The sequence below is a fragment of the Hemiscyllium ocellatum genome, chromosome 8 (genome assembly GCF_020745735.1).
Source record: "Hemiscyllium ocellatum isolate sHemOce1 chromosome 8, sHemOce1.pat.X.cur, whole genome shotgun sequence".
Classification (NCBI taxonomy): domain Eukaryota; kingdom Metazoa; phylum Chordata; class Chondrichthyes; order Orectolobiformes; family Hemiscylliidae; genus Hemiscyllium; species Hemiscyllium ocellatum.
In genome coordinates this window covers 78,736,265-78,756,740 of record NC_083408.1, presented here as the reverse complement: position 1 = coordinate 78,756,740, position 20,476 = coordinate 78,736,265, and the positions used below count along the sequence as shown (strand labels likewise).

The window sequence follows — 20,476 nt, the reverse complement described above, 5'->3', positions numbered from 1 at the left end:
TTAATAGTGGCAAGATTATTGAGAATGCATTGAAGAGCATTCAATATTTCTTGAAAACAATTCTGCGTCATTGTAGCATACTAACATGAAGAGTCTTTTTTTTCCTCACAAAGCCTAAAATGTATTGCTGTCTGCCAAAGTGGAGTTGCTAGTATCATCACAAATCTGGAGCAAGATATGGAGATGCAACATGTGTTATTAAATATCCACAGCTCCCAGCAATATCCATCATTTCATCAGTAGTACTGATTTAACCAGGGAGTTTGGTTGTACACAGCATCCTAAAATTTGGAAGAGAAAGATAAATATATAGACTTCATTAATGAATCCAACTGTATTTCGGAAACTTCACTATGGTATTAAAAGTAAAATTCATTTCTTATTACTGAACGCAAAATGAAGCTTGCCCAAATGTATTTTTAAGAAAGCAGAGTTTCAGAATTTATATTTGGCCAGTGTAATAAATATTCAATCATAAGGTTCAGCCTTGTCCTGATGAATTAATTTCTTTGTTTTTAACTATTTTTGGTGCTCACATATCAGAAAGCCATTTTTCTTGGTAGTCTAGAACCTGGACAGATGTGAGTCTCTGGTAATTTTGTACTGATTTACATCTGAGGACTTTGGTCTGTTAGAACTTGTATCTGTTTGAGTCTCTAAATGTTTTGTGATTCTGGTGGTAAAACAAACCTTCAATCTTGTGGTCATGGGTATCAATATGTATTTGAATATTTAACTGTCAAATAATTTAATGTACTTGAGTACCTATATATACTGAGTATTTAATTGTCTTTGTATGAATTAGAGTATCAGATGGTCATGTATGAGTTACTTATTGCCTGTTAGGTAGATTCTTCAGTGTTTGTGCATCAAATTCATTCAAACTGAAATTCAGATTTGCATGAGCCAAATTATTTACTCTCCGATTCAAAACCTGAATCTTATGCGAATGTTCAGATGTTAACTACAGTAAATTACTGGTCTTAACAATGTAATTATTAAGCAATAATTAGCAAATGGGAATATGCCAGTGTGAAACATTGTAAATAAAACTGTACAATTTGTCAAAGGTAAAGTTGCCATAGTCCTACCAAACTGTAGAGCTGCACTCTCACAGGAGAGAAAGCTGACTGGTGGTAGCTTAACTGTGGATAAACTCACCTCATATAAGGGGATAGGTTAAAACAGTAACCTCAGCCAGTGTAGAAACTGAACCAGGTTGTTGGCACCATTCTGTAACCAGCTAACTGAGCAAACCAATCCCCTTCGGTGTTCAGCTAAACAGGTGGACCCCATGCAGTTAGTGAGACCTGTTACACTTCAATCCTCTATTAACTCAGCTAATAACTCACGTGACCCTGAAGCTTTTCCAATTATAAAGCTTTATTAATAATTTGCTTATGACTGTATGCCATTTCAATGGTTTAGTACCATAAGAAATGCAATTATTTGCTCAGATGTTGCTGTTTCCTGATCTCAGTACAGAAGAACAAGTTCCACATAATTATGCTTGAGGCTTGGGAACCACAAATATATAAGACATATTGTCATCTGAATTCCAGAGAGAGAGCTGGCAACATTAGGAAAAACTAGACATCAGCTGTCAACAACACTCCTTCATAATAAAAGGATCTATACTGTGGCATGAAATTCCACTAATGTCATCTTTACTAAATTTGCTCTACAGCTGTTTAAATACATCATTCTGCTTTCTTATGGGGTGAATGGCAATGTCCATTGAGTGCCCGCTCATTCCTTTAGCAGGTTCCTCTGGGACTCATCACAATCGGAAACGAGTCAATGCACCTGACCTCGGGAGGGGAAGCTCAGCAAAAAGTTCCGTTCCTGAATGACACCCAGTGGCTCCTTCTGGAAGAGCACATGTTCGGATGGTGTCTGAGGATAGGATTGGGCTAGGTTACGATGCCCAATGTAGTTAAGCAGCCTATAAATTCTCAGAATCGAGGCTCACATGCAAGTAAAGGCAACGTTATGCTAAACAATAGACAGTGACCAGCACATCTGAACCCAAATTCCAAAAAAGAAATATCATTGGAGGAAGAAAGAAAGAAAGAAAGAGAGTAATTAGGGGAGGAAATAATTATTTCATGGTTAGACTTAACCTTGGCCTTCTGGCACCTTGTGCTTCAAATTTAAAATCCTCAGCCTGCAATTGTCTTTCAATCCCCCACAACATTACCAAACACTCTTGCCAACTTCTCAAACCTCATCTCTTTCCCAAGACCTACCTTTTTGACCGTCTCTTGTGAACCCTCCTACGTACCTTCATTTGCCTGAGTCCTTTGTCCATAGGTTCCACTCTCCTCCTTCGAAATACCTCAAGTTTCCATCTCTTTAACCAATTCTTTTGGTAAGCTGTCCTAAATTCCTCTTTCTTGGGTCACTGTTTGTACATTGCAAAACCTGATCAAGGCATTCCTCTGCATGAGCATGAACATTGTGTTACCCCAATCAGTCCCCACCAGTTCCCTCCTTTCCAAAACTAACAGTGACAGAGAGCCTCGCCATGGAAATAAATGCAACGTTCACACCCACCCCTTTGCACAACAGCCACTCCCCCAACAGACACCAGAATCATCAGTCAAACAAATATGTCCCTTTCCCTTGTTAGCTGTTAAACAACTGCAAGATAGACAAATGCCCAAAGGCTAATTCAAGGGTAAATGTACCATAACTTCTAGATTATATGATGTGTTCATATGATAAACATTATTTTTCAGAATTAGTCAGCATGTATGAAGTGCAATGATTGCTCCTGATACATGTTTACCTTTGCAATAAATATGCACCATTTTATTCTCTGTTTCTTAGTTACCTTTGGTAGGTCCCTTCCTATTCAGCATGGCCTGTTGCTCTTCAGAAACATTCAAACGTCGGACTACATCAGCCAGTGCTGACTTGAGCAGCTGAATCTCATCCTCCTGCATCTGTACACGCTGCTCCAGAGAGGCGATTCGATCCGTCATCTCCATGCTGCTGGCTGCAGAGGCACTGTCATCTGAGGTAAAAGGAAGACAACGCTAACTGAAGGGATCAAGCAACACAACAGCCAACATTAAGAGGAACTTCTGTTTTCATTGTCACATGTGAACTGGTGACCAATTATTTTATTTCAACCATGGCCTTTATGCTTTAATTTCTTTACACAATCGTATTCCATGGCACAGGAGACATAGATTAATTGTGGAGGACTTTGTTGACATCCTAAATTTATCATAAGTAAAGCTCTAATGGGAAGATAGATCTGGAGGAGTATCATCATGAGAGACAAAGTAGTTCACCAACTAATGGAATGGAAGGCAGATAGGTTGCCAGGACTTGATTACCTACATTCAAGGGTATTAAAGGAAATGGCTGCAGATATAGTGTGGTAATTAGTCAAAATATTCCAGAACTCACAACTTTCTGGGAGGGTTCTAGCCGATTGAAAAAGCACTAAAGTGATATCCTTGTTCCAGAAAGAAGGGAGACAGAAAGGAGGAAAGTATAAACCAGTTAAGGATTGAGGATTGCAGATGCTGGAGATCAGAGTTGAGAATGGGGTGCTGGAAAAGCACAGCAGGTCAGGCAGCAACCGAGGAGCAGGAGAATCGACGTTTCGGGCTTAAAGCCTTCATCAGGAATGAAGGGCTCTTACTCGAAACGTCGATTCGCCTGCTCCTTGGATGCTGCCTGACTTGCTGTGCTTTTCCAGCTCCACACTCTTGACTATAAACCAGTTAAGTCAAACATCCGCTTTTGGAAAATGCTAGAGTCCATTATTAGGGAAGAAATAGCAGGACATTTCGAGAAGCTTAACATTATCAAACATAGTCAGCACGGTTTTTCATAAAAGAAGTCATGTCTCACAAATTTACTTGAGGTTTTTGAGGGTATAATGAGCAGAGTTGATGAAGGGAAACTGATAGATGTCCTCTACTTGGAGTTCCAGAACGCATTCAGCAAGGTGCCACATAAAAGGCTATTGTACAAGAAGGGAGCTCATCATTTTGAGAGTAATATATTTGCATTGATTGAGGCTTTGCAAAGGAAGGATGACAGAGATGCAGACAATTCAGATTAAATGTGCTTTTTTCAGATTGGAAAGACATAACTAGTGGAATGCCACAAGGATCAGGCTGAAGGTCTCAATTATTTACTATTTAGATAATGACTTGGAGGAGGGGACAGAGTGTAATGATTCCAAATTTGTGGATAATGCAAAAATAGGTGAGAGGGCGTGTTGTGATGAAGACGTAGGCAAGACAACATTGATAGGTTAAGTGAGTAGGCAAAAACTTGGCAGATGGAACTCAATGTAAATACATGGAGAGAGATTCCAAAAAGGCACAGTAGGATCTGGGTTTCTTGTGTTTGAAACTCAAAACATTAGCATGCAGGTGCAGCAAGTAACTAAGAAAATGTAGAGATTGGAATGAGGTCAGCGAGGTGGACGTCACAAAGTACGAGTTTCCTGATTAGGGCTATTAATCTGGGTCTAATCAGGGACAAGAACAGGAGTGTCAGGGGTTCTGTTCACTCTGGGAGACAGCAAATTAGATTTTGGCCTTTATTGCTTGGGGTTTGCTAGTTGAAAAGAGGGAAGTCTTGTCATAACTGAGACCACACCTGAAGTACGAAGTACAGACTTGGTCCCTATATTTTTAAAAAATCATACTGGCCTCGGAGGCAATTTAAGAGGTCCTAATTATGGATGGAAATCAATTTTAAGGCTGAAAACTGTTAAGATTTGTCTGAAAACTAGCACCTTAAGATTTTGTCTAATTATTAGGTTCCAGAAATATGGAAAATGGCAAGACTAATCACTGTCCCAAAATGGTTTCTTGAATCAATATGCTATGAAAGTTATATAAACAATACAATGTACTAATGCTTTGCCCATCTGTGAAACTGCTCTGCTACTGTGAACTTTACAACTAATCAAACTGAGAATCCTTTACAGGTTTTGAGAGCAAAATTGTGAATCAGACTCAAGCTCTGAAATCTTATTTCATCCGAGCAGTAATAAATACACAGATATGTTTTTGAGAAGTTCCTGGAATGATGCAGATATAGATTAATGGAAATCATTCAACCATTGTACAGTTGTCACTCCCTGGCCAGAAAATATAAGAAATGTAAAAATGAATTTTTAAAAGTAGGCATTACATTTTTCACCGTGTTAAGATTGAAGTACATTAAAATAAAACAAAGCTTGGTGATATTGTTTTAATGATTTAAATAACATGTTTTCTGGTGAATATGACAAATGTTGATACAAAACTTACTAAATATGTTCCTTATTCAATGATAGATCTATTGGAGTGGTCAGACTTAATTGATATGAAGGTGCTGACATGTCAACAAGAGCAGATGGCCAGAATCAACACCTCAACAACTGTTGTTCCTTCACAGGAGCAACATTTGGACAATGTCAATAAAACCTGGGATTGAACAAGGATGTTATTCTATTGAGCAGGGTGGGAAAGAAAACGGAGATAGGCAACAGTTTGCAGATGTAGCACCATTTAAAAGAACCCAAGCTGTTAAAATTCTGACAGTGGTGTTCATTTTTGTGAGAAATCCATTGCATTCCCTGGAGTATTTTAAACAATTTACAACCTTACCGAAGTCTGTGTTTGCAGCTTGCTGTATTAACTCATGTATTATTGACTAAGTTACAACAGGCTGCTTCCATGTTGCTATCAGGGGCACAGCTTCAGATCAGGTACCCGGTGTTAGGCTGAAATAGTGTTAGGCTGGAATTACTTGACAGCAATTACTTCTGAACTGGCCACTTAGTGAGCAGAGGCCATGCTCACCATTCATTTCAAGACATTGGATGGGCTCTCGAAGCTGGAAGGCCAGCAGGAGGGGGAAGGACTGATGCCTTCTGTTAGAGGGCTCCTCCTCTTGAGATGCCTGCTCAATAACTTTAGATTCAAAAGTGGTCTGACAGCTCCAAGGTTACCCATGTGGAGGCAGAATCCCTCCACAGGGCAGCCTGCCTCTTCAGCTGTGGCCAGACAGATGGGGAGACTGCCTGGGGTGCTGCCCCTGATCTATAGCTAGACAGACGCTCTCTTTCCAGTGAGATCTGGACCCATAGGACAACTGGAAAATTCCAGCCAGGCTCTGTTCATTGGCCTCAGTAGGCCACTGATTAACCTCCTCTGACTACTGGCTGCTGACTACTGGTGTAGCGTCCAGACATTCTCTCACTTGCCTGAATATTTGCATCCCTTTTAGAGCAAACATTCAGTCCCAAGAGTTCTTTATATCAGAAAAGGTCATCAATTCCTGATTAAATCCTAATTAAAATGCCATATCAATTGAATAAGCTTTAAGGCTTAATCTGCAACAACTATAACAGTACAATGATTAATCCCATCAAGGTCTATACAATGCCGAATATATCACCATTTGCAAGTGATTTCATTAGATTTCCTAGTTACAGCTAAATGCTTTATGTTCTATTAAAGTGCAAACAATTACATGCAAAGTTCTGTGGATTCTGGAGATTTGAAAGAAAAAGAGACATTTTTGGAGAAACTGGGGTTTCAAAGAAGATCGTATCAGACTAAGAAAAGTTGGATTTTGTTTCTCTCTCCACAGATTATGCTGAGTTTGCCCAACAATTATTTGCTCTTTTAAGAACAAGAAAAACATTATAAAAGTTGTAAGTGAGAGAAAATGGATGATAATGGTTATTATATTTCAGTGAGGAACAGAGAAGGTTTAAGCCTTTCCCCATTCTCTGGTAAACAGCCTGCTGTGTGCAACATTTACTCAGTGTTGCTTCCATTAGACAAAAAGGATTAATCACAAAATTATAGTTAATGAGAAATCTGCCTACATGTCAGAAAAGAATTCAAATGATTTCCGCAGGTAACGATTGTAAATTCTGTGAGGAAATTGCTTCTCCAGATCACAGACTAAGAATTCTGTAGTGAATAACTCATCTTCTGACACCACAAAGCCTGTCCACCAACTATAACACAAAGGTTAGATTCGATAACTTACAGTGTGGAAACAGGCCCTTCGGCCCAACAAGTCCACACCGACCCGCCGAAGTGCAACCCACCCAGACCCATTCCCCTACATTTATCGGGCAATTTAGAATGGCCAATTCACCTAACCTGCACATTTTTGGACTGTGGGAGGAAACCGGAGCACCCGGAGGAAACCCACGCAGACACAGGGAGAGTGTGCAAACTCCACACAGTCAGTCACCTGAGGCAGGAATTGAACCTGGGTCTCTGGCACTGTGAGGCAGCAGTGCTAACCACTGTGCCACCCAACATGGCTGAGTGGGTGCAACTCAAATAACATTCAAGAAGTCTGACACTATCCAAGACAAAGCAGCCTGCTCAATTGGCACTACAACCGTAAACATTCACATACCATCCTCCACCATTGACACTAAGTAACAGCAGTGCGTACACTCTGTGAGATGTACTGTAGAAATACGCCAAGGCTCCTTGTAGAACACTTACCAAACCTACAATAACTACCATCTAGAATGGTCTGGTGTTGCTCTAAATTTCTGCACTCCTTTCAGATGTAACATTAAAACATTCCAGAAAAAGAGGAAAAAGGGTCATCAGAGAATGAGAAATTTAAAGAATTCAGTATCAGTAATGAAATATTACAGTCGAAATTAGTGCACTGAAAGTGGTCACACCTCTTGTGCTGCTAGGCCTACGTGCTAGTTTCTTATTCTAAATAGGTTTCTAGAAAGATAGTGAAAGCATTGGTTTTGATCTTCCAGAACTCCCTAACTCTAAAATGGTAGAAAGGAAAAGGGGTAATCAGAGAATGAGAAACATAAAGAATTATTTCATCTAACAGTAAGTTTAGAGCTTACCAGAGAGCAGGCTGTTTTAGAATCAGTATTATGCAGTGAGATAAAATTAATTAATGATCTCACAGTCAAGGCACCTTAAGATGGAAGTGACAACGACATGATTTAATTCAGTTTGATGAAGAAAAGGATATGGCTGAGACTTCTTTAACATTTTGAGAAGACAATTGTAAAGACATAAAAACCAAGCTAGCAAATTAGGTTAATGGAAAGATCGATAGAAATGCAATGGCAAAGGTTTAAGGAGATATTTCACAATACACGGAATAAATATATTCCAAAGAGTAAGAAAAAAATCCAAGAGACAGACCCACTGTCCATGGTTAGCTAGAAAGTGTGAAGATTGTATAAAAGCGAAACAAAAAGTGTATAATTTTGCAAAGGCAATTTTCAGCTCAGAAGACTGCACAGAATACAAAGAACATCCAAGAATAAATGAAAAAGAATAAGGAGGGGAATATTATGAGAGAAAACCAGCTTGAAATATTAAAATAAATACATGAATTTCCATAACTATTTTAAAATGTGAGTATCAGGCCTATAAAAAGTAAGTTTGGAGGCATAATACTGAAAAATAAGGAGCTAGTGGATGCATTGAAACAGTATTTACATCAGTCTTCATTATACAAGATAACAAGGAAGATCCCAGAAGTAGCGATATATTAAGGTTTGGAAGGAGGGAGGAACTCACGAAAATTACATAATCACCAGAGAACAAATTGTAGCAGTTACAGGCTAACATGTGCACTGATCCTGTGGGTCTAAAAAAAGGTGGCTAGTGAGATAGCGATTCCGGTTTTAATTTTTCAAAACTCCCTTGATTCAGAGAAGGTCTCATGAGATTGAAATGTAACTTACCTATTCAAAAAGGAAGGAGACAGAAAGCAGGAAACTGCAGGCCAGTTAATTCAACATCTGTCTTTAGGAAAATGTTAGCAGCTATTATTAAACAAGTTATAGCAGGGCACTTGTACAAGTTCAAGATAATCAGGCGACAGGAACATGGTTTTGTGGAACGGAAATCATATTTAACTAAACTACTGGAGTTCTTTAAGGAAGTAACATTTTCTGAAGGAAACTGGTGAATACACTGTACCTATATTTCCAGAAGGATAAAGTGCCAAATCAAAGACTTCGCAGAAAATAAACATTGGTGGAATTGGGGATAGTATATTGACATGATTGGAAGCAGAATGTAGGCATAAATCTTTTTTATCAGCTTGGCAAAACAGTATAATTTTGGAAGCAGCTTGACTGAAAGGTAATGATATGGTTTAAGAAAGTGTGATCACAGCATGCAGAATGCCACTTACTCTAACCTCCATGCATTTGCTGACTATATCAGTACAGGTAGTTACACAGTTGACTGAGTAGATTAGCATTAAGGCAGTATTGGAAATGCCAGTGTTAAACACAGATTTTGTTGAGCTATTTCTGAAGTCTGGCATGACGCTCTCAAATTTTAGCTATTTGAAATATACTAACACTGTGATTCTCCATTTACACTGATGCATTGATCATTGCAATTCCAAAGCAGCACAGGAAGCATGAATTGGCATGTTTCAAATGTGTATTGCTGCTAATAGCAGCTCTGCATTCTCCTGTTATTGTTCCTCCTCAAAATAATGCCTGTATTCAACTGGAACTTGTTCAAAATGTATATAATTACAGTAAATGATATACTGTACATGGAAGAATTTGCATCCGGAAGCCATTACTTTGATACATAAAACTGCACAGAAGCATTGTAAAATCTTGGATACACCCTTTCATAGCAATCTCTCTTAGTCAAGAATCAACCAACACAGAACGTTTTATACAAGGCTGAATACCTTTGATTAAGTCATAGGCAATGTAATTGTCAAGGGAATTTTTGCAAAAAAGTAAATTATTTCTCTTCATTTGTTAGCACTTTCAGAACACAGAATCCATACTTTAGTCCATATTTTGTTCCGTGGTTTAGCACGTTTTGATTTATATTTGGAATATTTTTGTCTAATTTCATACCACGGGACATATGCCACTAAAGACATTTCTAAATTAATCAAGCACTAACAGCAGCTGTAACTGTACCAGCCACTGGACTAAGTCTATTGCCTCCATTTCTCATTCTCTCTCATAAAAAGTTTTCAGGCAATACAATGTCAAGCAGTAAATCAGAGTGGATAGTAAGAGTGCACAAAGAAAATGCAAGAAAAATAGGACAGAAATTAATTTCCCACCACCAAGCCCTGGTGAATTCAGCGTCTTGATCTGACAGGAGAGTTCACCTTCCAACATGCTGATTTTTTTTAATCAAATCTAAAAGTGGGCAAGAGTTGCAGAAAAACTTTGAGGTATCCCTATCAAAATATCAATTTAGGCCTTTTTTAAGTGGACAATTGATTCCCTATTGGACTTGCTTTGGGCTTCTTATTGCTTATTCAAAGACAGTCTACAGCTGATCAAGATACATCAGGAAGAGAAAGAATCCTACTGACAGCCACACCCACTCTAACCCCAACTCCAGGCCTCCGCCCCGCCCCCCTCCCTCCCCCACCATTCCCTTACCAGTAACCCTCTCACCATGACAGGTTTTTCTTTTCAATAAGTTCATGGCATTACTGGCCAGACCAGCGTTGATTGTGTATCTCCTGGAGAAGGTGGTGGTGACCCATCTTCTTGAACCACTGTAATCCTTAGGGTGCAGGGCAGCCTCACTTGTCAAGGAGAGACTTCTAGGATGTTAATCAAGTGATTGTGAAGGAAGAGCAACATATTTTCAAGCCAGGATGGTGAGTGGCTTGGAGAGGAACTTGGAAGAAATGGGACTACCTAATGTATTATCTGTCCTTGTCATTGAAGATGGTAGAGATCATAGATTTGGAAAATGCTGTTGCAGAGGCCTTGGTGAGTTACTATGGTGAATCTCATAGATGGTGCACATTGCTGCCATTCTGTATCGGGGGTGAAGTGAAGGAAGTTGAAGTTGTGAGATGGAATGCCAATCAAGTCAGCTGTTTTATCTTATTTGAGATCATGCCTCTCGAGTATTGTTGGAGCTGCACTGATCCAGGTAAGTGCGGAATATTCCATCACACTCCTAATTTGTACCTTGCAGTTAGTGGGCAAGAGTTGCAGAGACAGAAGGTGGATTGCTCAGAATTCTCAAACTCTGATCTGCACAAACCACAGTATTTATATGTCTGCTCCAGTTCAGTTCTGGTAATTGGTAACCCCCAGGAAGCTGATAAAGCGGTATTCAGTGATGGTAATGAGATTGAATGTCAAGGGGAAATGGTTAGATTCTCACTTGTTGAAGATGATCATTTCCTAGCACTTGTGTGACAGATGTTACTTGCTATTTGTCAGTCCGAACCCAGATATTTTCAGTTTCTTGCTGCATTAGGACATGGACTACTTCACTATCTGAGCAGTTGTAAGTGGTGGTGAATATTGCACAATCAGCGAAAATCCCACTTCAGATTTTATGATGCAGGGAAAATCATTTAGGTTTGGGACACTACCCTGAGGTGACAGACTTTGTAGCAGTTTGATTTAACTGAATGGCTTGCTCAGCCATTTTAGAGTGCAGTTAAGAATCAATCATATTATTGCAAATCTGGGGTCATGTGCTGGCTAAATCAGCTAGAGGTGGCATAATACCTTTCATGAAAAACATTTGTGAACTAGGTGGATTTTATAACTATTGATTTTCATCAGTTTTCCCAGATTCTTTTGGTGAATTCAGATTTCACTATCTGATATAGTAGGATTTCATCCAACATTACCATAACGTTTGCCTATGGCTCTAGATTACCAGTCCAGTCACATTACCACTGCACCCCCAACTCCATTCCACTATCACTCACCTTTATCGTGAGACCCTGGTAAGACCCAAGTGAATTGCCAGCAGCAGCCACTACTCCCAATCGCATTGCCAGCCTTGGACTGCCCAGGACACTTGGAGACAAAGTTGATTCCTTCGTGGGGAAGTACAACAACTAAATGGCTCCCATGGAATGGGAATCTCCAGGAGTAGGGTCCTGCTGCTAATCATTGACATAGTTTCCCCAGGCTAGTTCTTTTGAAATATGTTTATGGGATGTGGATGTTACTGGCAAAGCCAACAATTGGAGATCCCAGGTTCAGTGATAGGCAGTGTCACCCTCATTATATTTTACTCATATACTTTGAGTTTCATAATTGATTCTTAGTCAAATCACATGGAATCCGTAATGTTACCACTGTCTCGAAATATCTGTAGCTCATACAAGTGTCACAGTGACTCGCAGGTGAACTTTATCCCTGTGCAGAAGCTGCACCTGGAGATCTCATTCCTTTTTCAACTGCTGTTTCCAAGTTAGCTTATATGGCATAGGAGAGTGGGAAGTTAATAACACAGACTTAAAAATCATTCAACATGTCATCTCTGGATTATTCAGGCTGCATACTTATTTTTGTAAGCTTAGAATTGATTGTTTTACGAATCTTTGAATGATGTAATGGTATCGTGTTTATTCCATCCTTATACATTGCAGCTTAACTCCTAAAACTTGTCAACTTTTAAACAAAAATAGTTAAAAAGATAAGTTTAATGTCTAAGTGAAAAATCAATTAAACGTGGCCGATATCTTCCCAACTCCAGATCATCAATACCAGATGTGTAATCCAAGATATGTCAGGATCGTGCAAAAACCTGGAATTAATCACTCAGTGGGAAATGCCCAGAAATGTTTGATGAACAAATTTCCTGCTCTCACTTACCTTATCACTGCCAACCCACTTACCTGGATACTTATCCAGTAGATGTTAGTACAATCTGAGTCTAATTCCTGGAAAGTACCAAAATAACCTTTCCAACACTCACATTGATTGGACTCTCAATTCCCCAAGACCCTGACTGAGCCCCTGACACCTGACTCAGGAATCCCCAACACCTGAATTGATTAATCCTTACCATCAGGCTCCCCCACCAACCTGACAGGGTCCAAATCTGACAAATCTTATCAACCCGCACATGCACCCACCTGTTACGCTTGACTCTCTGTCGGCTACATTGAATAGTCCACTTCGGTACCTGCACAGGGACTGTGCCCCAACTTTCCGAATTCATCCTTTATGGTTGGAACTTTCCGCCTAGGAACCCTCCAACCACAAGGGATGAACTCAGATTTCTCCAGTTTCCTCATTTCCCCTCCCCCCACCTTGTCTCAGTCAAATCCCTCGAACTCAGCACCGCCTTCCTAACCTGCAATCTTCTTCCTGACCTCTCCGCCCCCCACCCCCATTCCGGTCTATCACCCTCACCTTGACCTCCTTCCACCTATCGCATTTCCAACGCCTCTCCCCAAGTCCCTCCTCCCTACCTTTTATCTTAGCCTGCTTGGCACACTTTCCTCATTCCTGAAGAAGGGCTCATGCCCGAGACGTCGATTCTCCAGCTCCTTGGATGCTGCCTGACCTGCTGCGCTTTTCCAGCAACACATTTTCATATCAACAGAATGCAAGCATTTCAATTTTAGGTTTGACCAGCAATGAAACTAAAGCACTTTAAGTGCTCTTTCAAAATATCCATCAAAACTCAAAAATGACAACAAGAAAAGATAGTAGCATATGAGTAAAATTTTAACGGCAAAGTGAGGGCTAGGAACTGAAAATTGCTTATGACCATAGTCGTCCATCCTCATTCTAAGCTAGATAGGCCTAACATTAATGTTACAGGAGCCACATAATAACACCCAATAGGATTATCAATACGGTGAGTCAGCTATTTTTCCAGTTTCAAAGAAATGAATGCAGGTTGAAAAGATTTAGATAATGGATCCTTTTTCAGAAGTGTAGGGAAGGATAATTGTTAATGTTCATCAACGTCAACAAGGTCAGTGTTCCCAATTCTACATTATTCACATCAGACTCCTACAGTGAAAAGAAAAATAAAAACTTTCAAATTTGATCAATGGGGCTGGAGTTAATCTCACGTCCTTGAGGCAAAACGTTTCATACTGACCCACAACACCATCCAGGTTCTCTCATCAAGGTGCTTCAATGACCAGTAGTTAACTATGGAACATGTATAAAATGCTCTTTAATAAACAGGCTTGTGCCTAATGACTCAGAGACTTTTAGGCAGTGGATTAACTATCAGACAATATTTTCTGTCTAATCAGTGTAACACTGAATGAAAGAGGTTGAAATTAAAACACTAAAACCAGGGAGAACTGAAAGCAGACAACAAACTTCTTCTGGAAATATTCAAAAGCAGACTGGCATGGAATATAATAAAGAGACAAAATAAGTTTTGCAGCTAAATTCAACAAATTGATTAACATTGTTATGAATAGATGACATTAAAATAAGAGAATGCAAATCACAGCGTGTAACCTATGAAAGAATGTGTGACATCTCTCTGTAAATGACCAATAAATTCAAATTAAACCTAAATATGGATGAATTATTAATAATCAAATTAAAAGTGAGAAGGAATTAGTCTAACAAGCATGCAGTTGTTCTGTGAATTCACTGAATGTCAGTTGCAGCATCAGCGCTAGAAGTGTAGCGAATAAGCAGCCAAGTGGAAAATTCTATCTTTTCTTATTTCATTGCTGCATATGAACAAAGATATTAAGATTATTTTGCAGAACAAGTCAGCTGGAACTGCACAGGGCTCACAGCTTGCATTCATAGTGTGTGTTAGAAAATAAGACTGTTTCTCAGGCTATGAGCACACATGATTCTGTGTTACATAACTATCCATGGATAATGATTTCTGTGAATGAATTGAAATGTCACACTTTGAGCTTGGCTATTCCTGTTTGTTTGTAAAACCTCCGCTGTCTCAATTGAAATGGTGGCGGAGTGTCAGTGTCAAGTCGCACAATAGCATTTTATGCCTGGGTCATTTACTTGTCCTGTCAATGATTTTCTCTCCTATCAGGTCTGAAACTATTTAAAGGCAGGCATTGTGATATCCCAGAACTGACAAACTTTGTGCCAATTTGTAGCAGTTAAATTAATCTTTTGCACATTGAATTCTGTATGTGCCAGTTGCATTAGGCATTTTTGAGAATGTCAGTGCAGCCAGAATTAAACACTTACCAGCCAGCAGGAATGGCTATAAAGGAAGTAACACAAGAGTTTCCAGTTATTATTAAAGTGATTTAAAAACACACCTAAATCTCCACAAAATAGTTTAGGATACAAGTTTAAAGTCATGTTTCAGTTCATTGGTCTAGTATGTGTTACATGTAAAGATATTAATAACCTTGGCAAAATGAAACAAAAAGACCATTCAGAAAACAGATAAAAACTACTGTGTGATTGGAAAGGATTGAGGAAAAGCTTTATACAGAAATGGAGTGGTGAGGAAAAGAAAAATAATCATGAGAATGTGAGACATGCGGTGGAAAGATTGGAGTGGATATAGTTCTGCTCCTATACCTCTTTCTACACAGTGTAGAAAAGGGTCAAAGAGTGAAAACACTGCATGCTCTCTCATTACTTGCATTTCTCACAGGGCTCAGTAGCAGAAGCTTTGTTGTTCTCATTCAGTTTGAATTAACCTCTAGCTTCATTCTAATGTCTTGTAAACTAGGAGTGCATTAGCAGTTCCTTGTTACCTGAAGAAGTATCAATTCTCCTGAGGGAAACATAACGAAGTTATTTCAACAACATGACTGGTTCATAAAGGTCTAATTAGATAACTGTTCTCATAGAAGAAGTGTAACTCAAGGATAATTAATTTCTGGAACTGGAATATACATATCGTATGAAGAACTGTTATTTCCTATTATGCAGTCACTGTGTCCACTTTCAATCGAAAGTGATCACCAATATCTGACTGCTAGGTGCAAACCTTCATTAAAGCAACGTGGTGACACAATTTCTCTCATTCATTTTGGGAGTACTCACTATAATCACCTAGAAAAGTGAAGAAGGTTACCTTTGAGTACAACAGGATCTTGATCAGATGGGCCAATGGGCTGAGGAGTGGCAGATGGAGTTTGATTTCAATAAATGCGAGGTGCTGCATTTTGGAAAAGCAATCATGGTAGGACTTTTATGCTTAATGGTAAGGCCCTAGAGAGTGTTGCTGAACAAAGAGACCTTGGATGCAGGTTCATAGTTCCTTGAAAGTAGAGTCGCATGGAGATAGGATAGTGAAGAACACATTTGGTATGTTTTCCTTTATTGATCAGAGTATTGAGTACAGGAGGTCACGTTGCAGCTGTACATGATGTTGGTTAGGCCATTTTTGGAATATTGCAAGCAATTCTGGTCTCCTTCCTATTGGAAGGATGCTGTGAAAATGAAAGGGTTCGGAAAAGATTTATAAGGATGTTGCCAGGGTTGGAGGATTTCAGCTAAATGGAAAGGTTGAATAGGCTGGGGCTGTCTATCCTGAGCATCAGAGGCTGAGGGGTGACCTTATAGAAGTTTGTAAAATCATGAGGGGTATGTATAGGTTAAATAGGCAATATCTTTTCCCTGGGGTGGGGGAGTCCAGAACTAGAGGGCATAGCTTGAGAATGAGTGGGGAAAGATATAAAATGGACCTAATGGGCAACCTTTTCACACAGAGGGTCGTATATGTATGGAATGAGCTGCCAGAGGAAGTGCTGGAGGGTTGGTACAATTGCAACATTTAAAAGGCATACAGATGGGTATATGAATATGAAGGGTTTAGAGGGATGAGGGCCAAGTGATGGGAAATGGGACTAGATTAGGTTAGCATTTCTGGTTGGCATGGACGAGTTGGACCAAAGGGTCTGTTTTCGTGCTGAACATCTCGATGACTCTAAGTCCTCACTGGTTTCCTAACAACTTCATCTGGTAGGACAGTGATCACACAATGCAGTAACACTTATTGTCAGAATCTAGCAAGCAACCAACTGCCCTGAACCCAAATCAGCACCATTGTAAAGTGATGCCGTAAGCAGGGCTAACTTATTTTAACAGCTTACCAATTCTGGTCCTAACAAGGTATGAGGTTAGATGTGTATTAGAAAGAAAAGGAAATTCTTAAAGTGATACAGTCCCATATATTGTCAGTGACAAAGTATTTACACATAGAATTCAATGTACGACTCAGAAAAAGGTCATTTGACCCAACTTGTTTAGTCCTTTGTTTACGCTGTCTATGACTCTTGACCAACACAATGAATTGCTTTAAAATACAGTTATTGCTTTTCTATAGATGTAAGGATGATAGTACAGGAACTCCTTTTCCCAAAGTGTTAGTCAACAGTAATGCATTCCAGCAGGCACTAAACCAGGTAGTGTTACACAGAACTGAGTGACACATCTAGGCATAGCAAAGATGTGTTGAAAGAGGATTATACAACTTTGAACAGGCAGATGTCCTCAGTGTTTTACGAAGTGATTGTAAACTACCTCTGCCGATGACTGGCTTCGGTGTTCACGTAACCTGGCTTTGCCCCTATCAGTTTTCTCCTTTCTAATTTTGGGCACTTTCTTCACAATGGCTTACTTGCATGCCATTCCATTGACTTGGATCCCATTTACCATCCCCGAGGAAAACAACGGGAAAGTAACATCATCATAGGAAATAATGTCACCACAGGAAATGACATCACCAACCCTAGGAAACTCAAATATATAAAATATGAAGTGGGCTACACTACCAATGCCTGCTTTGGAGGCTCACTGAAGATATTACCTAGTGTGGTGATGAAATATCTGAAAATGAACCTTCCAGCTCAGCGAACAAACCTCCATCCTGAACCTCAACCTGAGCCAGAAATCTTCTCAAAACTCGCTGCCATTCCAACACATAGGGTAGGTACAGAATCTGGTGTGAAAATTGGACCCCTTCACTTTCCATAAAGTCATCTTATGAGGCAATATTTTGCAAAGGAGGGTCACTAAGCATTTCAACATTTAAATTTTGTTAAATGGCTCCATGAGAAGTAACATTATAATCATCACAAATGCATTGTACATGATGGGTAACCTCCTTCAAAAAGGTACTGGAAGGTCTGTATTTCTTCCATGCTTGTTGAGTATGTGAAAGTATTGCCTTACAATCCTCGACCTATGAAACTCAGCTCAGCATGAGTCACTGCCCTTTCTGTGAAACATGAAGAAAAAATAAAACTCTCAACTATACCTCATGCTTTAATCAGCTGCCCACGAAACACTCCAAAATATTCATTATGCAAAGTCAATGTGAAATGACAAACCAGAGAAACAATACAGGCAACATCAATACAGCGTGTGCATTTTCCATTAAAACAGAATAAAAGTGGGTAGCTTGAAAGATGTTTGGAGTCCAAATATTTATAAGTCCTAAAAATATTTAACTAAACAAGACTCTTCTGGTTTACCATTTACATAGACATTGTATATTATTACAAATTTTGACTCACTTCTATCTGGGGCCTGGATCAAATGTGATCTGATCAGTTCCACCACACAATTAACAACCTTTACAGTCAAAAGTTGCTGTTCAGGGATTGATGGAGCACTTTCTGTCACATGATTGTGACAACATTCCAAATTCCAGATATCTAACTATTTAAGTTGGAGATCTATTAACTCAAAGAAAGTGCTCATCAGTCTAATACTAGTTTTTAAGGAACTCGCTAATTTAAAATGAACGTCGAAATTCCCACCTTCCCTCCGTCATGTGCTGTACTGGCATTAGGGATGGGGAATTGGGAAGGTACAGTACCAATCTGCTCGTGTTGACAAGGCTCTTCACCCCTGAATCCCCGTTCATCTGTACCTGGGTTCGCCCTCAACCCTGAAGCAGTGAGTGAGTGTAACAGTGGCAGCAGCCTCTGCCTAACAGCCTGAGTACAGCAGAGTTGGCAGGTTCTGATTGGCTGGTAACTCTTCATAGGTGGGGCTTCTAGCATTTGGGTCCTTGGTGCTGGGAGAAGGCACACCTCTCAAATGCTAGAGCAATGGGTCATCCTGAAAAGAGTTGGTGTAAGTGTCTCGCCAGTTCTTTCACTGGTGGCAGAGCCCCCCCCTCCCCTCCTACCCACCCCCTCACCTCCTACCCACCCCCTCACCCACCCCAAACTGGAGCCTACCCAAAAGGGTAGATGTTGCAAGATAAGTGTAGATGGAATTGGAACTGGAACAAGTGAATAAATAAAGTTTATATGTAAAGGCAAATTACTAGAACCATCTCCCACAGCAGCCATCTGAAAAAAAATTGTGCTGGTGGTGATGAGCTGAAGCTGTTGAACATGGAGTGTTAAATCCAGAAACGTGCCAGACTAGAAGATTTGGTGACTATGACCATGAGCAGACAATTAACATTTAATCACAGTTCTGAGTGAAAGGCATTTAACCTGTTTTTTTCATGTAGATGAAGTGATTGAAATATAATTAAACATTGGGAATCAGTGTTGGGAACGATTAATTGCAGTGAATTAAGTCAATTAAGCATTGCTTATTAGGAATGCAGGAGTTTTAAAGCTCATGGCTGGAGCAGTGAACCTTAAAGGTTGTTCTGGTTTACTGTTCTCATGTATATTTACATCCCTGAGCTTTCAGTAACCATAGCAATTTAAATTATTAGCTAGGAAAGAAGCCAGTTTGGGGAAATCTTGAGGGAGAAAGAATTTAACAGTGTGAGAGGAAGAATTATGTCTCTTAACTCATTGCAATTCTTGACCCAAATAAGTGAATAACTCCCAAACTGAAGCTTAGTTTTTCTTTTGTTCTTGGGACATAATATTTTGTTGGGCCACATGCTCCTTGAAAATATTGGTTGGATGTTTGCTAAGAAGACATGAATCTCATGTCAGGAAATCTCCCTTGTTGATGAAAGGTGTGCCATCTGTATTTGCTGCATTTTCTCAACCTTACTGCTAAGCTTAACTCAAAGACTTTTGAACTTCAAACCCCAACCATTAAATCCCAATGTTCATTTTTGGGCTGGGACTGTCTCCCAATAACCCCAACCCCAAAAATTAATCTCAAAGCCTAAAAGTAATTATTTGACACTCCAAAAATGTTGACTTTTTTCGTATACACTGTGCCTGGTGTCAGCAAAGTAGCAGCCACGTTCTTTTTCTCATTGTGTTTTCTAAACCTAATCCCAACCCCACCCCAACCATGTCCAACACCTCCCCCCGCCCCCAAACCCATCCAACATGGCTCCCCGGCCCGCCACCTGGACTGGACACCAACAACAAGAATGCTGCTGCTGCCTTTGTGGGGTAAGTCTCCAAATAGCATGCACACGCAGCCACAGCCACAGCCACAGCCACAACGTTTTACTGCAACTTTTTGACAGGTTCCACCTTTGCCTTTTACAGGACAATGTTAGAGAGTTTATCTGGGGAAAGTGGGGGTGGGTGGGGGGGTTTAGGATACACCCCTGTGTAGAACTCCAGGGAAAGTGTTGGGGGCGAGAGAGAGGGCAGGCAGGCAGTCATTTGGAGACGGTGCCTGTTTAATCACTGTAAACAAAAGACACAATCACTTTTGGAAACATGTCTTCGATGTAATATTTTTAACAGGACCTTGAGATCTCCTTCGGATAATCCAATTTTCGGATAATTGGTATTCGGATAATCGAGGTTTCTCTGTATCCTTCTTTACCCTGTTAAATTGTTTGTAATTTTGTCACCCCTTAATTTTCTTTGCTCCAAG

The 20,476-nt window shown here is 39.8% G+C and overlaps 1 protein-coding gene across 3 annotated transcripts in view; it reads right to left on the bottom strand.

Moving 5' to 3' along the window:
- eml1 (EMAP like 1) overlaps window positions 1-20,476 on the bottom strand; it is a 249,865-nt gene that overhangs the window by 100,757 nt on the left and 128,632 nt on the right. For all 3 annotated transcript variants that reach the window (XM_060829259.1, XM_060829258.1, XM_060829260.1), the window contains exon 2: window positions 2,837-3,019. In XM_060829259.1, coding sequence (XP_060685242.1) covers window positions 2,837-3,019 — 183 coding nt within the window. The remainder of the gene's footprint in view (window positions 1-2,836; window positions 3,020-20,476) is intronic.